The sequence below is a fragment of the Salvelinus fontinalis genome, chromosome 7, assembly GCF_029448725.1.
Source record: "Salvelinus fontinalis isolate EN_2023a chromosome 7, ASM2944872v1, whole genome shotgun sequence".
Classification (NCBI taxonomy): Eukaryota; Metazoa; Chordata; class Actinopteri; order Salmoniformes; family Salmonidae; genus Salvelinus; species Salvelinus fontinalis.
The window spans coordinates 16,565,363-16,582,509 of NC_074671.1; the positions used below are offsets into that span (position 1 = coordinate 16,565,363).

General features: G+C 52.5%; 1 protein-coding gene across 1 annotated transcript in view; it reads left to right on the forward strand.

Annotated features, from left to right (window-relative positions):
* LOC129859094 (coiled-coil domain-containing protein 191-like) overlaps positions 1–17,147 on the forward strand; it is a 45,127-nt gene that overhangs the window by 23,249 nt on the left and 4,731 nt on the right. Inside the window, exons 15-16 of the mRNA XM_055928464.1 lie at positions 156–299; positions 5,014–5,166. Coding sequence (XP_055784439.1) covers positions 156–299; positions 5,014–5,166 — 297 coding nt within the window. The remainder of the gene's footprint in view (positions 1–155; positions 300–5,013; positions 5,167–17,147) is intronic.

Consider the following 17,147-nt stretch of genomic DNA (forward strand, 5'->3'; position numbering starts at 1 on the left):
AAGAGCAGCTCCGTCTTGCCGAGGTTCAGCTTGAGGTGGTGATCCGTCATCCACACTGATATGTCTGCCAGACATGCAGAGATGCGATTCGCCACCTGGTCGCATAAAGCAGCTACACATTAACACAGTAAGTACCTCTGTGTGTGTGTATTCAGAGGGAGCAGGAGAAACAATGGAGGTTGGAGCGAGACCAGCAGCTCCAGACCCAGGCCCAGCAACACTACCACAAAACTCTTTTACTACGGCGAGGCCTGGAGCCATGGAAACGCCTAGTTGCCCAGAGCCAAGCCAACACTCAGGTAATCACTGGCGCTGTCGGCCTCGACCAATCAACTGGCCCCATGCAGGGTCTGCACAGAGAGACTAAACACACACTCACACACTCTCCCCTAGAGTCACATAGCTCAGGGCAGCCAATCAAACACAGCAGACACCATATTGTATTCGCTTATGGGAGTCCATCGTATCCGATGATGACTTCCATTTCAGAGTTAACAGTGAATTCTTTGGTGGGTGTAGAGTCCAATCTGAGATCCACAAACTTTATTGCAGGTGGGGCATGTGCAGTCTGTTGGCCGGGACAGGCATGGTAGTAGGTCTCAGTCTGTGTTGGCCGGGACAGGCATGGCAGTAGGTCTCAGTCTGTGTTGGTGGGGACAGGCATGGCTGTATGTCTCAGTCTGTGTTGGCGGGGACAGGCATGGCTGTATGTCTCAGTCTGTGTTTGCGGGGACAGGCATGGCTGTATGTCTCAGTCTGTATGTCTCAGTCTGTGTTTGCAGGGACAGGCATGGCTGTATGTCTCAGTCTGTGTTTGCGGGGACAGGCATGGCTGTATGTCTCAGTCTGTGTTTGCGGGGACAGGCATGGCTGTATGTCTCAGTCTGTGTTGGCGGGGACAGGCATGGCTGTATGTCTCAGTCTGTGTTTGCGGGGACAGGCATGGCTGTATGTCTCAGTCTGTATGTCTCAGTCTGTGTTTGCAGGGACAGGCATGGCTGTATGTCTCAGTCTGTGTTTGTGGGGACAGGCATGGCTGTATGTCTCAGTCTGTGTTGGCGGGGACAGGCATGGCTGTATGTCTCAGTCTGTATGTCTCAGTCTGTGTTGGTGGGGACAGGCATGGCTGTATGTCTCAGTCTGTAGCTCAGTCCGGCCAAGATGTAGCTGCCCCCCCCCTACAGATCGCCGGCCAAGATGTAGCTGGCCCCCCCTACAGACCGCCGGCCAAGATGTAGCTGCCCCCCCTACAGATCGCCGGCCAAGGTGTAGCTGGCCCCCCCTACAGATCGCCGGCCAAGATGTAGCTGGCTCCCCCACAGATGTAGCTGCCCCCCCCCCCCTACAGATTGCCGGCCAAGATGTAGCTGTCCCCCCTATGTAACGGATGTGAAATGGCTAGCTAGTTAGCGGTGGGCCGCGGCTTTTGTGGAGCGATGGGTAACGATGCTTCGTGGGTGACTGTTGTTGATGTGTGCAGAGGCCTGTTCAGGGGCAGAATGACAGATTTTTACCTTGTCAGCTCAGGGATGAGATCTTGCAACCTTTCGGTTACTAGTCCAACGCTCTAACCACTAGGCTACCTGCCGCCCCTGCATCTGAGTTTCACGAAAGGCAGCTGAGGCTGGCTTGATCCCATTTTGGATTTCGGTGTCGATAATGCAGTCATCCGAGAGGACGGGACTATTGCCAGTGATCTGTGTTCAATGGTGAAGACCGGAATGGTGGCTGAGAGCTGTATCTCCACTGGCAGACCACCTCTGTCTTGGTGGTGTTGATAGACAGTCTCATCCTGCTATAGACCCTCACAGCCGGATGAACTGAAGGTCTTCCGGAGAGTGGGCCACGAGCAGTCATCAGCATACTGCAGCTCAAGAACCTGATCCGTCGAGATCTTGATGATTGCTTGAAGCCTCCTGATGTTGAACAGGTTTCCATCCAGCCTGAAGTCCACTTTAACCCCGCTGCTGTCCTCAAGTTCCTTGTAGAGAAGCTGGGTGACACATAGGAGGAAGATGTTAAAGAGTACAGGTGCCAGCACGCACCCCTGCCACACATCAATGCGTGCTCCAAAGGGCACTGACTCCTGCCCTCCTACAGCCACCCGAGCCATCATCCCATCATGGAACTGGCAAAGGATGTTGACATATGTGTCTGGACAGTCAAATCTGAGTAGAATGTCACATAGTAGTTCCCTGCTCAGTGTCGAGGGCCTTAGAGGTCGACAAAGGCCATGAAAAGCTCCTGATGTTGTTCACGGCACTTCTCCTGGAGTTGCCGTGCCGACCGTGCTCCTGTTATTTCTGAAGCTGCATTGTGACTCTGGCAGCAGATCCTCTGTGATGTTGTTCACCAGCCTGTGAAGCATCACCTTGGCCAGGACCTTGCCGGCAACAGCCAGAAGGGATATATCCGGGCTGTTGCCACAGATGGACTTGTCACCCTTGTTCTTATAAATGGTGACACAATGTTGGCATCCTGCTACTGTTGGGGGACGATCTCCCGGTCCCAAACCTCAGTGATGTACTGGTGTAGCGTTCTTGTCTAGAAGTAACCTCCCTTCTTAAGTAGCTCTGCTGGGATGCTGTCAGCACCAGGAGTCTTGTTGTTCTTGAGGGAACGGATAGCTGATAACACCTCTTGGAAGGTTGGCAAATGGTTGAGGTTTTGAAATGGGTGGATGGACAGGCAGTTCTTCCAGGATGGAGTGGTCTGTTGGAGAGCGCTGGTTAAGTAGTGCTTCAAAATGGTCAGCCGACCTCAACAGGATCTGGTTTTGGTCCTTCAAGAGAGTCAGACCATGTTTTCAGGGGGTGATGGAGCAACTTCTAGAACCATTGATAGCTTTAGCTGAGTTGTAGAGATTGTGCATGTCATTTTTGTCGGCATAAATTTGGATTTCCTGTGCCTTATTTGTCCACCCTTTGTTCTGCAGAGCACACAAGAGTGTTTGCACTTCCTTGTGTGATGCTTACCATTGCTGGCGAATGGCTGTTGAAGCTGCCCACTTCTGGTCCATGGGGACCTCTGAGCTCAGAAGAGGCTCCGTCTCCCTCAGCCTTTCAGCGCAGAAGAGGCTCAGTCTCCCTCAGCCTTTCAGCGCAGAAGAGGCTCAGTCTCCCTCAGCCTTTCAGCGCAGAAGAGGCTCATTCTCCCCTAGCCTTTCAGCTCAGAAGAGGCTCAGTCTCCCTCAGCCTTTCAGCTCAGAAGAGGCCTTTCAGCGAGACAGTGATGGAACTCGTCCATTTCTGCAGATTTCTCAAGCCGGGTACAGTGCAGATGCCTCTTACTGCAGGTGTTGTGGGGGGAACGTATTATCAGTGTCATACGGTGATCTGTCCAGTATTCTGCAGCCCTCATGGTACATGTCAGCAGGACGTCATTAGTGTCAGAACGTCAGGTGCCAGTGTTTGGAGCGTGGGTGCATCCATGATGTTTTATATTTGTTCTTCTGCTGGAACGAGGTGTTAGGGATGATGAGATCATGCTCGGCACATAGTTAGCAGTGTCATGCCGTTCTCATTGAGCTGGCCAACACCATGCCTACCCAGCACTCCATATCCTGTTGTTCTGTCCCATCCTAGCATTGAAGTCACCCACCAGAAAGGTCTTGTCATTCCTGGGGATGCGCTGAAGGGCCTCGTCTGGTGACAGTCCTTTGATGTATTCACAGCTACACTCAAATACACACTCGTATTCACAGCTGCACTCAAATACACACTCATGTATTCACAGCTGCACCCAAATACACACTCATGTATTCACAGCTGCACTCAAATACACACACAGATATAGGATACTATTTCCCTAAACAACTACAGGTTTTAAAGGTGTGATTCAGATACCAACAAACCCTCAGATAATTCCCAATGGAAATATGGCGCACACACACACACACACACACACAATAACAAAATCTTAAACGAAATGCACATACACCCTAATTTCAGACATCACGCTCAGAGCTGGAATTATGTTTACAGTATGCTGTTGCTATGAGCACCTGCTTGACTACCTGTTTGTTAGAACCAGTTGGACAAATTTAACTGGCAGAGAGATGGAAAGAGGCCAGAGGAGAGGGGTACAGGAAGAGAGAGAGAGGCCAGAGGAGAGGGGTACAGGAAGAGAGAGAGAGGCCAGAGGAGAGGGGTACAGGAAGAGAGAGAGAGGCCAGAGGAGAGGGGTACAGGAAGAGAGAGAGAGGCCAGAGGAGAGGGGTACAGGAAGAGAGAGAGAGGCCAGAGGAGAGGGGTACAGGAAGAGAGAGAGAGGCCAGAGGAGAGGGGTACAGGAAGAGAGAGAGAGGCCAGAGGAGAGGGGTACAGGAAGAGAGAGAGAGGCCAGAGGAGAGGGGTACAGGAAGAGAGAGAGAGGCCAGAGGAGAGGGGTACAGGAAGAGAGAGAGAGGCCAGAGGAGAGGGGTACAGGAAGAGAGGTTGGAGGAGAAGAATGATTGATGGGCAAGTGACATTAAGATGGATGGTGTAACACCTCAGCTGTACAGGAGGTTGGTGGCACCTTAATTAGGGGGGACAGGCTCGTGGTAATGGCTGGAGCGGAATAGGTGGAATGGTATTAAACACATAGTTTACATGTACTTGATGCCATTCCATTCACTCCGTTCTGGCCATTATTATGAGATGTCCTCCCCTAAGCAGAATCCTGTGCTCAGCAACATGTTCAGTTCCAATTTACTGTATACAACCTTGAGCAGCTGAACAGCTCGTTCAATATCCCATGTTCTATTCTGCTACTGGTTTACCTGGACTCCCAACAACTTACCTCGATTCCCAACAGCTCTATTCTCTTTATTTACCAGTGGTCGAAGTCCTATCTTCTTTAAAGACCATGAGTTGGAAATAAATGTCAAATTGTACTGTCAATTTCTCAATATATGTTCAACATGTCAGCCTCAAAGGCATGCAGGTTCCTTATCCTTTTGTACCATGCCGTTGTTGGTTACCTGTGAATAGGTGTGCATGCATACGCAGTATTCTTTTCATTCCCTTCCAGCTGGCCAGGGCTCATCACAGGCAGTCTCTCCTGAGACGGTGCACACTGTCCTGGCAGCAGGTAGCAGGCGAGTCCCTGGCTCAGAAATGGGCCTCTGCCGACCAACTGCATCAACACATCCTGCTACGGAGGAGCCTGGGCAACTGGAAAAGGGTGAGTGTATGAACACCATATACACACACACATCATTTAGCAGACGCGCTTATCCAGAGCGACTTACAGTGAGTGCATTCATCTTAAGTAGCTAGGTCGGAAAACCACATTTCAGTCATAGTAAGTAAATGTTTCCTCAATAACGTAGCTATCAACAAAGTCGGAACTAGTAAGGGGGAAGAGAGTCAGGTGTGAGTGTTAGTTTACGGAAGTTTCTTGGGTGGGTTTTCAGGGGGGTGCAGTGGGATTATTTAAGATACTCTTTGAGAGGTAGTCTTTCAGATGTTTTATGAAGATGGGCAGGGACTCTGCTGTCCTAAATTCAGGGGGAAGCTTGTTCCACCATTGGGGTGCCAGAACAGAGAAGAGCTTGGACTGGGCTTAGCAGGAGCTGCCCTCCCGTAGGGGTGGGAAGGCCAAGAGACCAGATGTGGCAGAACGGAGTACTCGGGTTGGGGTGTAGGGTTTGAGCATATCCTGAAGGTAGGGGGGAGCAGGTTTTCTTGCTGTTCCCGTAGGTAAGCACCATGGTCTTGTAGTGGATGCGAGCTTCAACTAGAAGCCAGTGGAGTGTGCGGAGGAGCGGGGTGACATGAGAGAACTTGGGAAGGTTGAACACTAGGTGTGCTGCAGTGTTTTGCAGGGGTTTAATGGCACAAGCGAGGAGCCCAGCCTACACAGAGTTGCAGTAGTCCAGATGGGAGATGACAAGTGCCTGGATTAGGACTGGCGCCGCTTCCTGTGTGATGTAGGGTCGTACTCTACGGATGTTGTAGAGCATGAACCTGCAGGAGCGAGTCACTGCATTGATGTTTGCAGAGAACAACAGGGTGTTGTCCAGGGTCACACCAAGGTTCTTTGCACTTTGGCAGAGGGACCCTGTAGAGTTGTCAACCGTGATGGAGAGGTCTTGGAGCAGGCAGGCCTTCCCCGGGAGGAAGAGCAGCTCCGTTGCGTTTTAGGTGATGAGCCGCCATCCATGCCGAGATATCTGCCAGGCACGCAGAGATGAGTGTCAGAAGCAAGGTGGGAAATGAACACCCGCCAAATGCGGGTAGTTTGTCATTGGTGGGTAAGAATGTCTATTTCACCAGCCATTTTGGTGGGTGGTTACAGAGAATTTGGGAACAGTTTTTTTCAACCCAAAACCCACATGTAGAAGTTGGTCCAATTGACCTGAAAGGCTACTAAAGTGTGACTGTTCTATTCACACGCTAGGTTGTTCAATGTTAGTTTGAGTCTGTGGCAACTGTCTGCTGCTAGGAAGACGTCGCAGTCTGAGATTTTTTCATCACAGACAAACAAGTGACCAAGTTACCACGGTAATGGCCCATCCCTTAAAGTGGCAGCTGAACATTTGTCTCACCTAATGATTAAGCAATACCCCATTACTTCTTACTAGTAATACATTTGTTTTAGAAACATTGGCTGGTTGACCAAAAAGTTAATTTTAGTGAAGGAGAAAAGTAGTTGAGTGTCATCCGCATAACATTGATAGGAGATACAATGTGAGGATATGACAGTGCCTAGTGACTTGGTGTAAAGAGAAGAGGAGAGGGTCTAGAACCGAGCCCTGGGGGACACCAGTAGTGAGAGTACGTGGTGCAGACACAGATCCTCTCCACGTCATCTGGTAGGAACGGCCTGCCAGGTAGGATGCAGAGCCTGAGATGCCCAGTTGTGAGAAGGTGGAGAGGAGGATCTGATGGTTCAGAGGGTCAAAGGCAGCGGATAGATCTAGGAGGATGAAAACAGAGGAGAGAGAGGCAGCTTTGGCAGAGCGGATGGCCTCCATGACACAGAGAAGAGGAGTCTCGGTTGAGAAACCGGTCTTGAAGATCTCCAGAGATGGTCTGGAGAAGGGCGGAGGGGATGGGGTCGAGCAGGCATGTCAGACGGCCGGACCTCGCTAGTCACAGGATTTCATCTGGAGAGCAAGGAGAGAAAGAGGTCAAGGCGTAGGGTAGTTCTGTGTGAGTGGGACCAGTGGAGTCAACAGGCTGAGTGAATGAGTGGGACCAGTGGAGTCAACAGGCTGAGTGATTGAGTGGGACCAGTGGAGTCAACAGGCTGAGTGAATGAGTGGGACCAGTGGAGTCAACAGGCTGAGTGAATGAGTGGGACCAGTGGAGTCAACAGGCTGTGTGAATGAGTGGGACCAGTGGAGTCAACAGGCTGTGTGAATGAGTGGGACCAGTGGAGTCAACAGGCTGTGTGAATGAGTGGGACCAGTGGAGTCAACAGGCTGTGTGAATGAGTGGGACCAGTGGAGTCAACAGGCTGAGTGAATGAGTGGGACCAGTGGAGTCAACAGGCTGAGTGAATGAGTGGGACCAGTGGAGTCAACAGGCTGAGTGAATGAGTGGGACCAGTGGAGTCAACAGGCTGAGTGAATAAGTGGGACCAGTGGAGTCAACAGGCTGAGTGAATGAGTGGGACCAGTGGAGTCAACAGGCTGAGTGAATGAGTGGGACCAGTGGACTCAACAGGCTGAGTGAATGAGTGGGACCAGTGGACTCAACAGGCTGAGTGAATGAGTGGGACCAGTGGACTCAACAGGCTGAGTGAATGAGTGGGACCAGTGGAGTCAATAGGCTGAGTGAATGAGTGGGACCAGTGGAGTCAACAGGCTGTGTGAATGAGTGGGACCAGTGGACTCAATAGGCTGAGTGAATGAGTGGGACCAGTGGAGTCAACAGGCTGAGTGAATGAGTGGGACCAGTGGAGTCAACAGGCTGAGTGAATGAGTGGGACCAGTGGAGTCAACAGGCTGAGTGAATGAGTGGGACCAGTGGAGTCAACAGGCTGAGTGAATGAGTGGGACCAGGGGAGTCAACAGGCTGAGTGAATGAGTGGGACCAGTGGACTCAACAGGCTGAGTGAATGAGTGGGACCAGTGGACTCAATAGGCTGAGTGAATGAGTGGAACCAGTGGAGTCAATAGGCTGAGTGAATAAGTGGGACCAGTGGAGTCAACAGGCTGAGTGAATAAGTGGGACCAGTGGACTCAACAGGCTGAGTGAATGAGTGGGACCAGTGGAGTCAACAGGCTGAGTGAATGAGTGGGACCAGTGGAGTCAACAGGCTGTGTGAATGAGTGGGACCAGTGGAGTCAACAGGCTGTGTGAATGAGTGGGACCAGTGGAGTCAACAGGCTGAGTGAATGAGTGGGACCAGTGGAGTCAACAGGCTGAGTGAATGAGTGGGACCAGTGGAGTCAACAGGCTGAGTGAATGAGTGGGACCAGTGGACTCAACAGGCTGAGTGAATGAGTGGGACCAGTGGACTCAACAGGCTGAGTGAATGAGTGGGACCAGTGGAGTCAATAGGCTGAGTGAATGAGTGGGACCAGTGGAGTCAACAGGCTGTGTGAATGAGTGGGACCAGTGGACTCAATAGGCTGAGTGAATGAGTGGGACCAGTGGAGTCAACAGGCTGTGTGAATGAGTGGGACCAGTGGACTCAATAGGCTGAGTGAATGAGTGGGACCAGTGGACTCAATAGGCTGAGTGAATGAGTGGGACCAGTGGAGTCAACAGGCTGAGTGAATGAGTGGGACCAGTGGAGTCAACAGGCTGAGTGAATGAGTGGGACCAGTGGACTCAACAGGCTGAGTGAATGAGTGGGACCAGTGGACTCAACAGGCTGAGTGAATGAGTGGGACCAGTGGACTCAAAAGGCTGAGTGAATGAGTGGGACCAGTGGACTCAATAGGCTGAGTGAATGAGTGGGACCAGTGGAGTCAACAGGCTGAGTGAATGAGTGGGACCAGTGGAGTCAACAGGCTGTGTGAATGAGTGGGACCAGTGGAGTCAACAGGCTGTGTGAATGAGTGGGACCAGTGGAGTCAACAGGCTGTGTGAATGAGTGGGACCAGTGGAGTCAACAGGCTGAGTGAATGAGTGGGACCAGTGGAGTCAACAGGCTGAGTGAATGAGTGGGACCAGTGGAGTCAACAGGCTGAGTGAATGAGTGGGACCAGTGGACTCAACAGGCTGAGTGAATGAGTGGGACCAGTGGACTCAACAGGCTGAGTGAATGAGTGGGACCAGTGGAGTCAATAGGCTGAGTGAATGAGTGGGACCAGTGGAGTCAACAGGCTGTGTGAATGAGTGGGACCAGTGGACTCAATAGGCTGAGTGAATGAGTGGGACCAGTGGAGTCAACAGGCTGTGTGAATGAGTGGGACCAGTGGACTCAATAGGCTGAGTGAATGAGTGGGACCAGTGGAGTCAACAGGCTGAGTGAATGAGTGGGACCAGTGGAGTCAACAGGCTGAGTGAATGAGTGGGACCAGTGGAGTCAACAGGCTGTGTGAATGAGTGGGACCAGTGGAGTCAACAGGCTGTGTGAATGAGTGGGACCAGTGGAGTCAACAGGCTGTGTGAATGAGTGGGACCAGTGGAGTCAACAGGCTGAGTGAATGAGTGGGACCAGTGGAGTCAACAGGCTGAGTGAATGAGTGGGACCAGTGGAGTCAACAGGCTGAGTGAATGAGTGGGACCAGTGGAGTCAACAGGCTGAGTGAATGAGTGGGACCAGTGGAGTCAACAGGCTGAGTGAATGAGTGGGACCAGTGGAGTCAACAGGCTGAGTGAATGAGTGGGACCAGTGGACTCAACAGGCTGAGTGAATGAGTGGGACCAGTGGACTCAACAGGCTGAGTGAATGAGTGGGACCAGTGGAGTCAATAGGCTGAGTGAATGAGTGGGACCAGTGGAGTCAACAGGCTGTGTGAATGAGTGGGACCAGTGGACTCAATAGGCTGAGTGAATGAGTGGGACCAGTGGAGTCAACAGGCTGAGTGAATGAGTGGGACCAGTGGAGTCAACAGGCTGAGTGAATGAGTGGGACCAGTGGAGTCAACAGGCTGAGTGAATGAGTGGGACCAGTGGAGTCAACAGGCTGAGTGAATGAGTGGGACCAGGGGAGTCAACAGGCTGAGTGAATGAGTGGGACCAGTGGACTCAACAGGCTGAGTGAATGAGTGGGACCAGTGGACTCAATAGGCTGAGTGAATGAGTGGAACCAGTGGAGTCAATAGGCTGAGTGAATAAGTGGGACCAGTGGAGTCAACAGGCTGAGTGAATAAGTGGGACCAGTGGACTCAACAGGCTGAGTGAATGAGTGGGACCAGTGGAGTCAACAGGCTGAGTGAATGAGTGGGACCAGTGGAGTCAACAGGCTGTGTGAATGAGTGGGACCAGTGGAGTCAACAGGCTGTGTGAATGAGTGGGACCAGTGGAGTCAACAGGCTGAGTGAATGAGTGGGACCAGTGGAGTCAACAGGCTGAGTGAATGAGTGGGACCAGTGGAGTCAACAGGCTGAGTGAATGAGTGGGACCAGTGGACTCAACAGGCTGAGTGAATGAGTGGGACCAGTGGACTCAACAGGCTGAGTGAATGAGTGGGACCAGTGGAGTCAACAGGCTGAGTGAATGAGTGGGACCAGTGGAGTCAACAGGCTGTGTGAATGAGTGGGACCAGTGGACTCAATAGGCTGAGTGAATGAGTGGGACCAGTGGAGTCAACAGGCTGTGTGAATGAGTGGGACCAGTGGACTCAATAGGCTGAGTGAATGAGTGGGACCAGTGGAGTCAACAGGCTGAGTGAATGAGTGGGACCAGTGGAGTCAACAGGCTGAGTGAATGAGTGGGACCAGTGGACTCAACAGGCTGAGTGAATGAGTGGGACCAGTGGACTCAACAGGCTGAGTGAATGAGTGGGACCAGTGGACTCAAAAGGCTGAGTGAATGAGTGGGACCAGTGGACTCAATAGGCTGAGTGAATGAGTGGAACCAGTGGAGTCAATAGGCTGAATGAATGAGTGGGACCAGTGGAGTCAACAGGCTGAGTGAATGAGTGGGACCAGTGGAGTCAACAGGCTGAGTGAGGGAGTGGGACCAGTGGACTCAACAGGCTGAGTGAATGAGTGGGACCAGTGGACTCAACAGGCTGAGTGAATGAGTGGGACCAGTGGAGTCAACAGGCTGAGTGAATGAGTGGGACCAGTGGACTCAACAGGCTGAGTGAATGAGTGGGACCAGTGGACTCAACAGGCTGAGTGAATGAGTGGGACCAGTGGACTCAATAGGCTGAGTGAATGAGTGGAACCAGTGGAGTCAATAGGCTGAGTGAATAAGTGGGACCAGTGGAGTCAACAGGCTGAGTGAATAAGTGGGACCAGTGGACTCAACAGGCTGAGTGAATGAGTGGGACCAGTGGAGTCAACAGGCTGAGTGAATGAGTGGGACCAGTGGAGTCAACAGGCTGTGTGAATGAGTGGGACCAGTGGAGTCAACAGGCTGTGTGAATGAGTGGGACCAGTGGAGTCAACAGGCTGAGTGAATGAGTGGGACCAGTGGAGTCAACAGGCTGAGTGAATGAGTGGGACCAGTGGAGTCAACAGGCTGAGTGAATGAGTGGGACCAGTGGACTCAACAGGCTGAGTGAATGAGTGGGACCAGTGGACTCAACAGGCTGAGTGAATGAGTGGGACCAGTGGAGTCAATAGGCTGAGTGAATGAGTGGGACCAGTGGAGTCAACAGGCTGTGTGAATGAGTGGGACCAGTGGACTCAATAGGCTGAGTGAATGAGTGGGACCAGTGGAGTCAACAGGCTGTGTGAATGAGTGGGACCAGTGGACTCAATAGGCTGAGTGAATGAGTGGGACCAGTGGAGTCAACAGGCTGAGTGAATGAGTGGGACCAGTGGAGTCAACAGGCTGAGTGAATGAGTGGGACCAGTGGACTCAACAGGCTGAGTGAATGAGTGGGACCAGTGGACTCAACAGGCTGAGTGAATGAGTGGGACCAGTGGACTCAAAAGGCTGAGTGAATGAGTGGGACCAGTGGACTCAATAGGCTGAGTGAATGAGTGGGACCAGTGGAGTCAACAGGCTGAGTGAATGAGTGGGACCAGTGGAGTCAACAGGCTGTGTGAATGAGTGGGACCAGTGGAGTCAACAGGCTGTGTGAATGAGTGGGACCAGTGGAGTCAACAGGCTGAGTGAATGAGTGGGACCAGTGGAGTCAACAGGCTGAGTGAATGAGTGGGACCAGTGGAGTCAACAGGCTGAGTGAATGAGTGGGACCAGTGGACTCAACAGGCTGAGTGAATGAGTGGGACCAGTGGACTCAACAGGCTGAGTGAATGAGTGGGACCAGTGGAGTCAATAGGCTGAGTGAATGAGTGGGACCAGTGGAGTCAACAGGCTGTGTGAATGAGTGGGACCAGTGGACTCAATAGGCTGAGTGAATGAGTGGGACCAGTGGAGTCAACAGGCTGTGTGAATGAGTGGGACCAGTGGACTCAATAGGCTGAGTGAATGAGTGGGACCAGTGGAGTCAACAGGCTGAGTGAATGAGTGGGACCAGTGGAGTCAACAGGCTGAGTGAATGAGTGGGACCAGTGGAGTCAACAGGCTGTGTGAATGAGTGGGACCAGTGGAGTCAACAGGCTGTGTGAATGAGTGGGACCAGTGGAGTCAACAGGCTGTGTGAATGAGTGGGACCAGTGGAGTCAACAGGCTGAGTGAATGAGTGGGACCAGTGGAGTCAACAGGCTGAGTGAATGAGTGGGACCAGTGGAGTCAACAGGCTGAGTGAATGAGTGGGACCAGTGGAGTCAACAGGCTGAGTGAATGAGTGGGACCAGTGGAGTCAACAGGCTGAGTGAATGAGTGGGACCAGTGGAGTCAACAGGCTGAGTGAATGAGTGGGACCAGTGGAGTCAACAGGCTGAGTGAATGAGTGGGACCAGTGGACTCAACAGGCTGAGTGAATGAGTGGGACCAGTGGACTCAACAGGCTGAGTGAATGAGTGGGACCAGTGGAGTCAATAGGCTGAGTGAATGAGTGGGACCAGTGGAGTCAACAGGCTGTGTGAATGACTGGGACCAGTGGACTCAATAGGCTGAGTGAATGAGTGGGACCAGTGGAGTCAACAGGCTGAGTGAATGAGTGGGACCAGTGGAGTCAACAGGCTGAGTGAATGAGTGGGACCAGTGGAGTCAACAGGCTGAGTGAATGAGTGGGACCAGTGGAGTCAACAGGCTGAGTGAATGAGTGGGACCAGGGGAGTCAACAGGCTGAGTGAATGAGTGGGACCAGTGGACTCAACAGGCTGAGTGAATGAGTGGGACCAGTGGACTCAATAGGCTGAGTGAATGAGTGGAACCAGTGGAGTCAATAGGCTGAGTGAATAAGTGGGACCAGTGGAGTCAACAGGCTGAGTGAATAAGTGGGACCAGTGGACTCAACAGGCTGAGTGAATGAGTGGGACCAGTGGAGTCAACAGGCTGAGTGAATGAGTGGGACCAGTGGAGTCAACAGGCTGTGTGAATGAGTGGGACCAGTGGAGTCAACAGGCTGTGTGAATGAGTGGGACCAGTGGAGTCAACAGGCTGAGTGAATGAGTGGGACCAGTGGAGTCAACAGGCTGAGTGAATGAGTGGGACCAGTGGAGTCAACAGGCTGAGTGAATGAGTGGGACCAGTGGACTCAACAGGCTGAGTGAATGAGTGGGACCAGTGGACTCAACAGGCTGAGTGAATGAGTGGGACCAGTGGAGTCAATAGGCTGAGTGAATGAGTGGGACCAGTGGAGTCAACAGGCTGTGTGAATGAGTGGGACCAGTGGACTCAATAGGCTGAGTGAATGAGTGGGACCAGTGGAGTCAACAGGCTGTGTGAATGAGTGGGACCAGTGGACTCAATAGGCTGAGTGAATGAGTGGGACCAGTGGAGTCAACAGGCTGAGTGAATGAGTGGGACCAGTGGAGTCAACAGGCTGAGTGAATGAGTGGGACCAGTGGACTCAACAGGCTGAGTGAATGAGTGGGACCAGTGGACTCAACAGGCTGAGTGAATGAGTGGGACCAGTGGACTCAAAAGGCTGAGTGAATGAGTGGGACCAGTGGACTCAATAGGCTGAGTGAATGAGTGGGACCAGTGGAGTCAACAGGCTGTGTGAATGAGTGGGACCAGTGGAGTCAACAGGCTGAGTGAATGAGTGGGACCAGTGGAGTCAACAGGCTGAGTGAATGAGTGGGACCAGTGGAGTCAACAGGCTGAGTGAATGAGTGGGACCAGTGGACTCAACAGGCTGAGTGAATGAGTGGGACCAGTGGACTCAACAGGCTGAGTGAATGAGTGGGACCAGTGGAGTCAATAGGCTGAGTGAATGAGTGGGACCAGTGGAGTCAACAGGCTGTGTGAATGAGTGGGACCAGTGGAGTCAACAGGCTGTGTGAATGAGTGGGACCAGTGGACTCAATAGGCTGAGTGAATGAGTGGGACCAGTGGAGTCAACAGGCTGCGTGAATGAGTGGGACCAGTGGAGTCAACAGGCTGAGTGAATGAGTGGGACCAGTGGAGTCAACAGGCTGAGTGAATGAGTGGGACCAGTGGAGTCAACAGGCTGAGTGAATGAGTGGGACCAGTGGAGTCAACAGGCTGAGTGAATGAGTGGGACCAGTGGACTCAACAGGCTGAGTGAATGAATGGGACCAGTGGACTCAATAGGCTGAGTGAATGAGTGGGACCAGTGGAGTCAATAGGCTGAGTGAATAAGTGGGACCAGTGGAGTCAACAGGCTGAGTGAATAAGTGGGACCAGTGGACTCAACAGGCTGAGTGAATGAGTGGGACCAGTGGAGTCAACAAGCTGAGTGAATGAGTGGGACCAGTGGAGTCAACAGGCTGTGTGAATGAGTGGGACCAGTGGAGTCAACAGGCTGTGTGAATGAGTGGGACCAGTGGAGTCAACAGGCTGAGTGAATGAGTGGGACCAGTGGAGTCAACAGGCTGTGTGAATGAGTGGGACCAGTGGACTCAACAGGCTGAGTGAATGAGTGGGACCAGTGGAGTCAACAGGCTGTGTGAATGAGTGGGACCAGTGGACTCAATAGGCTGAGTGAATGAGTGGGACCAGTGGAGTCAACAGGCTGAGTGAATGAGTGGGAACAGTGGAGTCAACAGGCTGAGTGAATGAGTGGGACCAGTGGAGTCAACAGGCTGAGTGAATGAGTGGGACCAGTGGAGTCAATAGGCTGAGTGAATGAGTGGGACCAGTGGAGTCAACAGGCTGAGTGAATGAGTGGGACCAGTGGAGTCAACAGGCTGAGTGAATGAGTGGGACCAGTGGAGTCAACAGGCTGTGTGAATGAGTGGGACCAGTGGAGTCAACAGGCTGAGTGAATGAGTGGGACCAGTGGAGTCAACAGGCTGAGTGAATGAGTGGGACCAGTGGAGTCAACAGGCTGAGTGAATGAGTGGGACCAGTGGAGTCAACAGGCTGAGTGAATGAGTGGGACCAGTGGAGTCAACAGGCTGAGTGAATGAGTGGGACCAGTGGAGTCAACAGGCTGTGTGAATGAGTGGGACCAGTGGAGTCAACAGGCTGTGTGAATGAGTGGGACCAGTGGAGTCAACAGGCTGTGTGAATGAGTGGGACCAGTGGAGTCAACAGGCTGAGTGAATGAGTGGGACCAGTGGAGTCAACAGGCTGAGTGAATGAGTGGGACCAGTGGAGTCAACAGGCTGAGTGAATGAGTGGGACCAGTGGAGTCAACAGGCTGAGTGAATGAGTGGGACCAGTGGAGTCAACAGGCTGAGTGAATGAGTGGGACCAGTGGAGTCAACAGGCTGAGTGAATGAGTGGGACCAGTGGAGTCAACAGGCTGAGTGAATGAGTGGGACCAGTGGAGTCAACAGGCTGTGTGAATGAGTGGGACCAGTGGAGTCAACAGGCTGTGTGAATGAGTGGGACCAGTGGAGTCAACAGGCTGAGTGAATGAGTGGGACCAGTGGAGTCAACAGGCTGAGTGAATGAGTGGGACCAGTGGAGTCAACAGGCTGAGTGAATGAGTGGGACCAGTGGAGTCAACAGGCTGAGTGAATGAGTGGGACCAGTGGAGTCAACAGGCTGAGTGAATGAGTGGGACCAGTGGAGTCAACAGGCTGTGTGAATGAGTGGGACCAGTGGAGTCAACAGGCTGTGTGAATGAGTGGGACCAGTGGAGTCAACAGGCTGTGTGAATGAGTGGGACCAGTGGAGTCAACAGGCTGAGTGAATGAGTGGGACCAGTGGAGTCAACAGGCTGAGTGAATGAGTGGGACCAGTGGAGTCAACAGGCTGAGTGAATGAGTGGGACCAGTGGAGTCAACAGGCTGAGTGAATGAGTGGGACCAGTGGAGTCAACAGGCTGAGTGAATGAGTGGGACCAGTGGAGTCAACAGGCTGAGTGAATGAGTGGGACCAGTGGAGTCAACAGGCTGAGTGAATGAGTGGGACCAGTGGAGTCAACAGGCTGAGTGAATGAGTGGGACCAGTGGAGTCAACAGGCTGTGTGAATGAGTGGGACCAGTGGAGTCAACAGGCTGTGTGAATGAGTGGGACCAGTGGAGTCAACAGGCTGAGTGAATGAGTGGGACCAGTGGAGTCAACAGGCTGAGTGAATGAGTGGGACCAGTGGACTCAACAGGCTGAGTGAATGAGTGGGACCAGTGGACTCAACAGGCTGAGTGAATGAGTGGGACCAGTGGACTCAACAGGCTGAGTGAATGAGTGGGACCAGTGGAGTCAATAGGCTGAGTGAATGAGTGGGACCAGTGGAGTCAACAGGCTGAGTGAATGAGTGGGACCAGTGGAGTCAACAGGCTGTGTGAATGAGTGGGACCAGTGGACTCAATAGGCTGAGTGAATGAGTGGGACCAGTGGAGTCAACAGGCTGAGTGAATGAGTGGGACCAGTGGAGTCAACAGGCTGAGTGAATGAGTGGGACCAGTGGAGTCAACAGGCTGAGTGAATGAGTGGGACCAGTGGAGTCAACAGGCTGAGTGAATGAGTGGGACCAGTGGAGTCAACAGGCTGAGTGAATGAGTGGGACCAGTGGACTCAACAGGCTGAGTGAATGAGTGGGACCAGTGGACTCAATAGGCTGAGTGAATGAGTGGAACCAGTGGAGTCAATAGGCTGAGT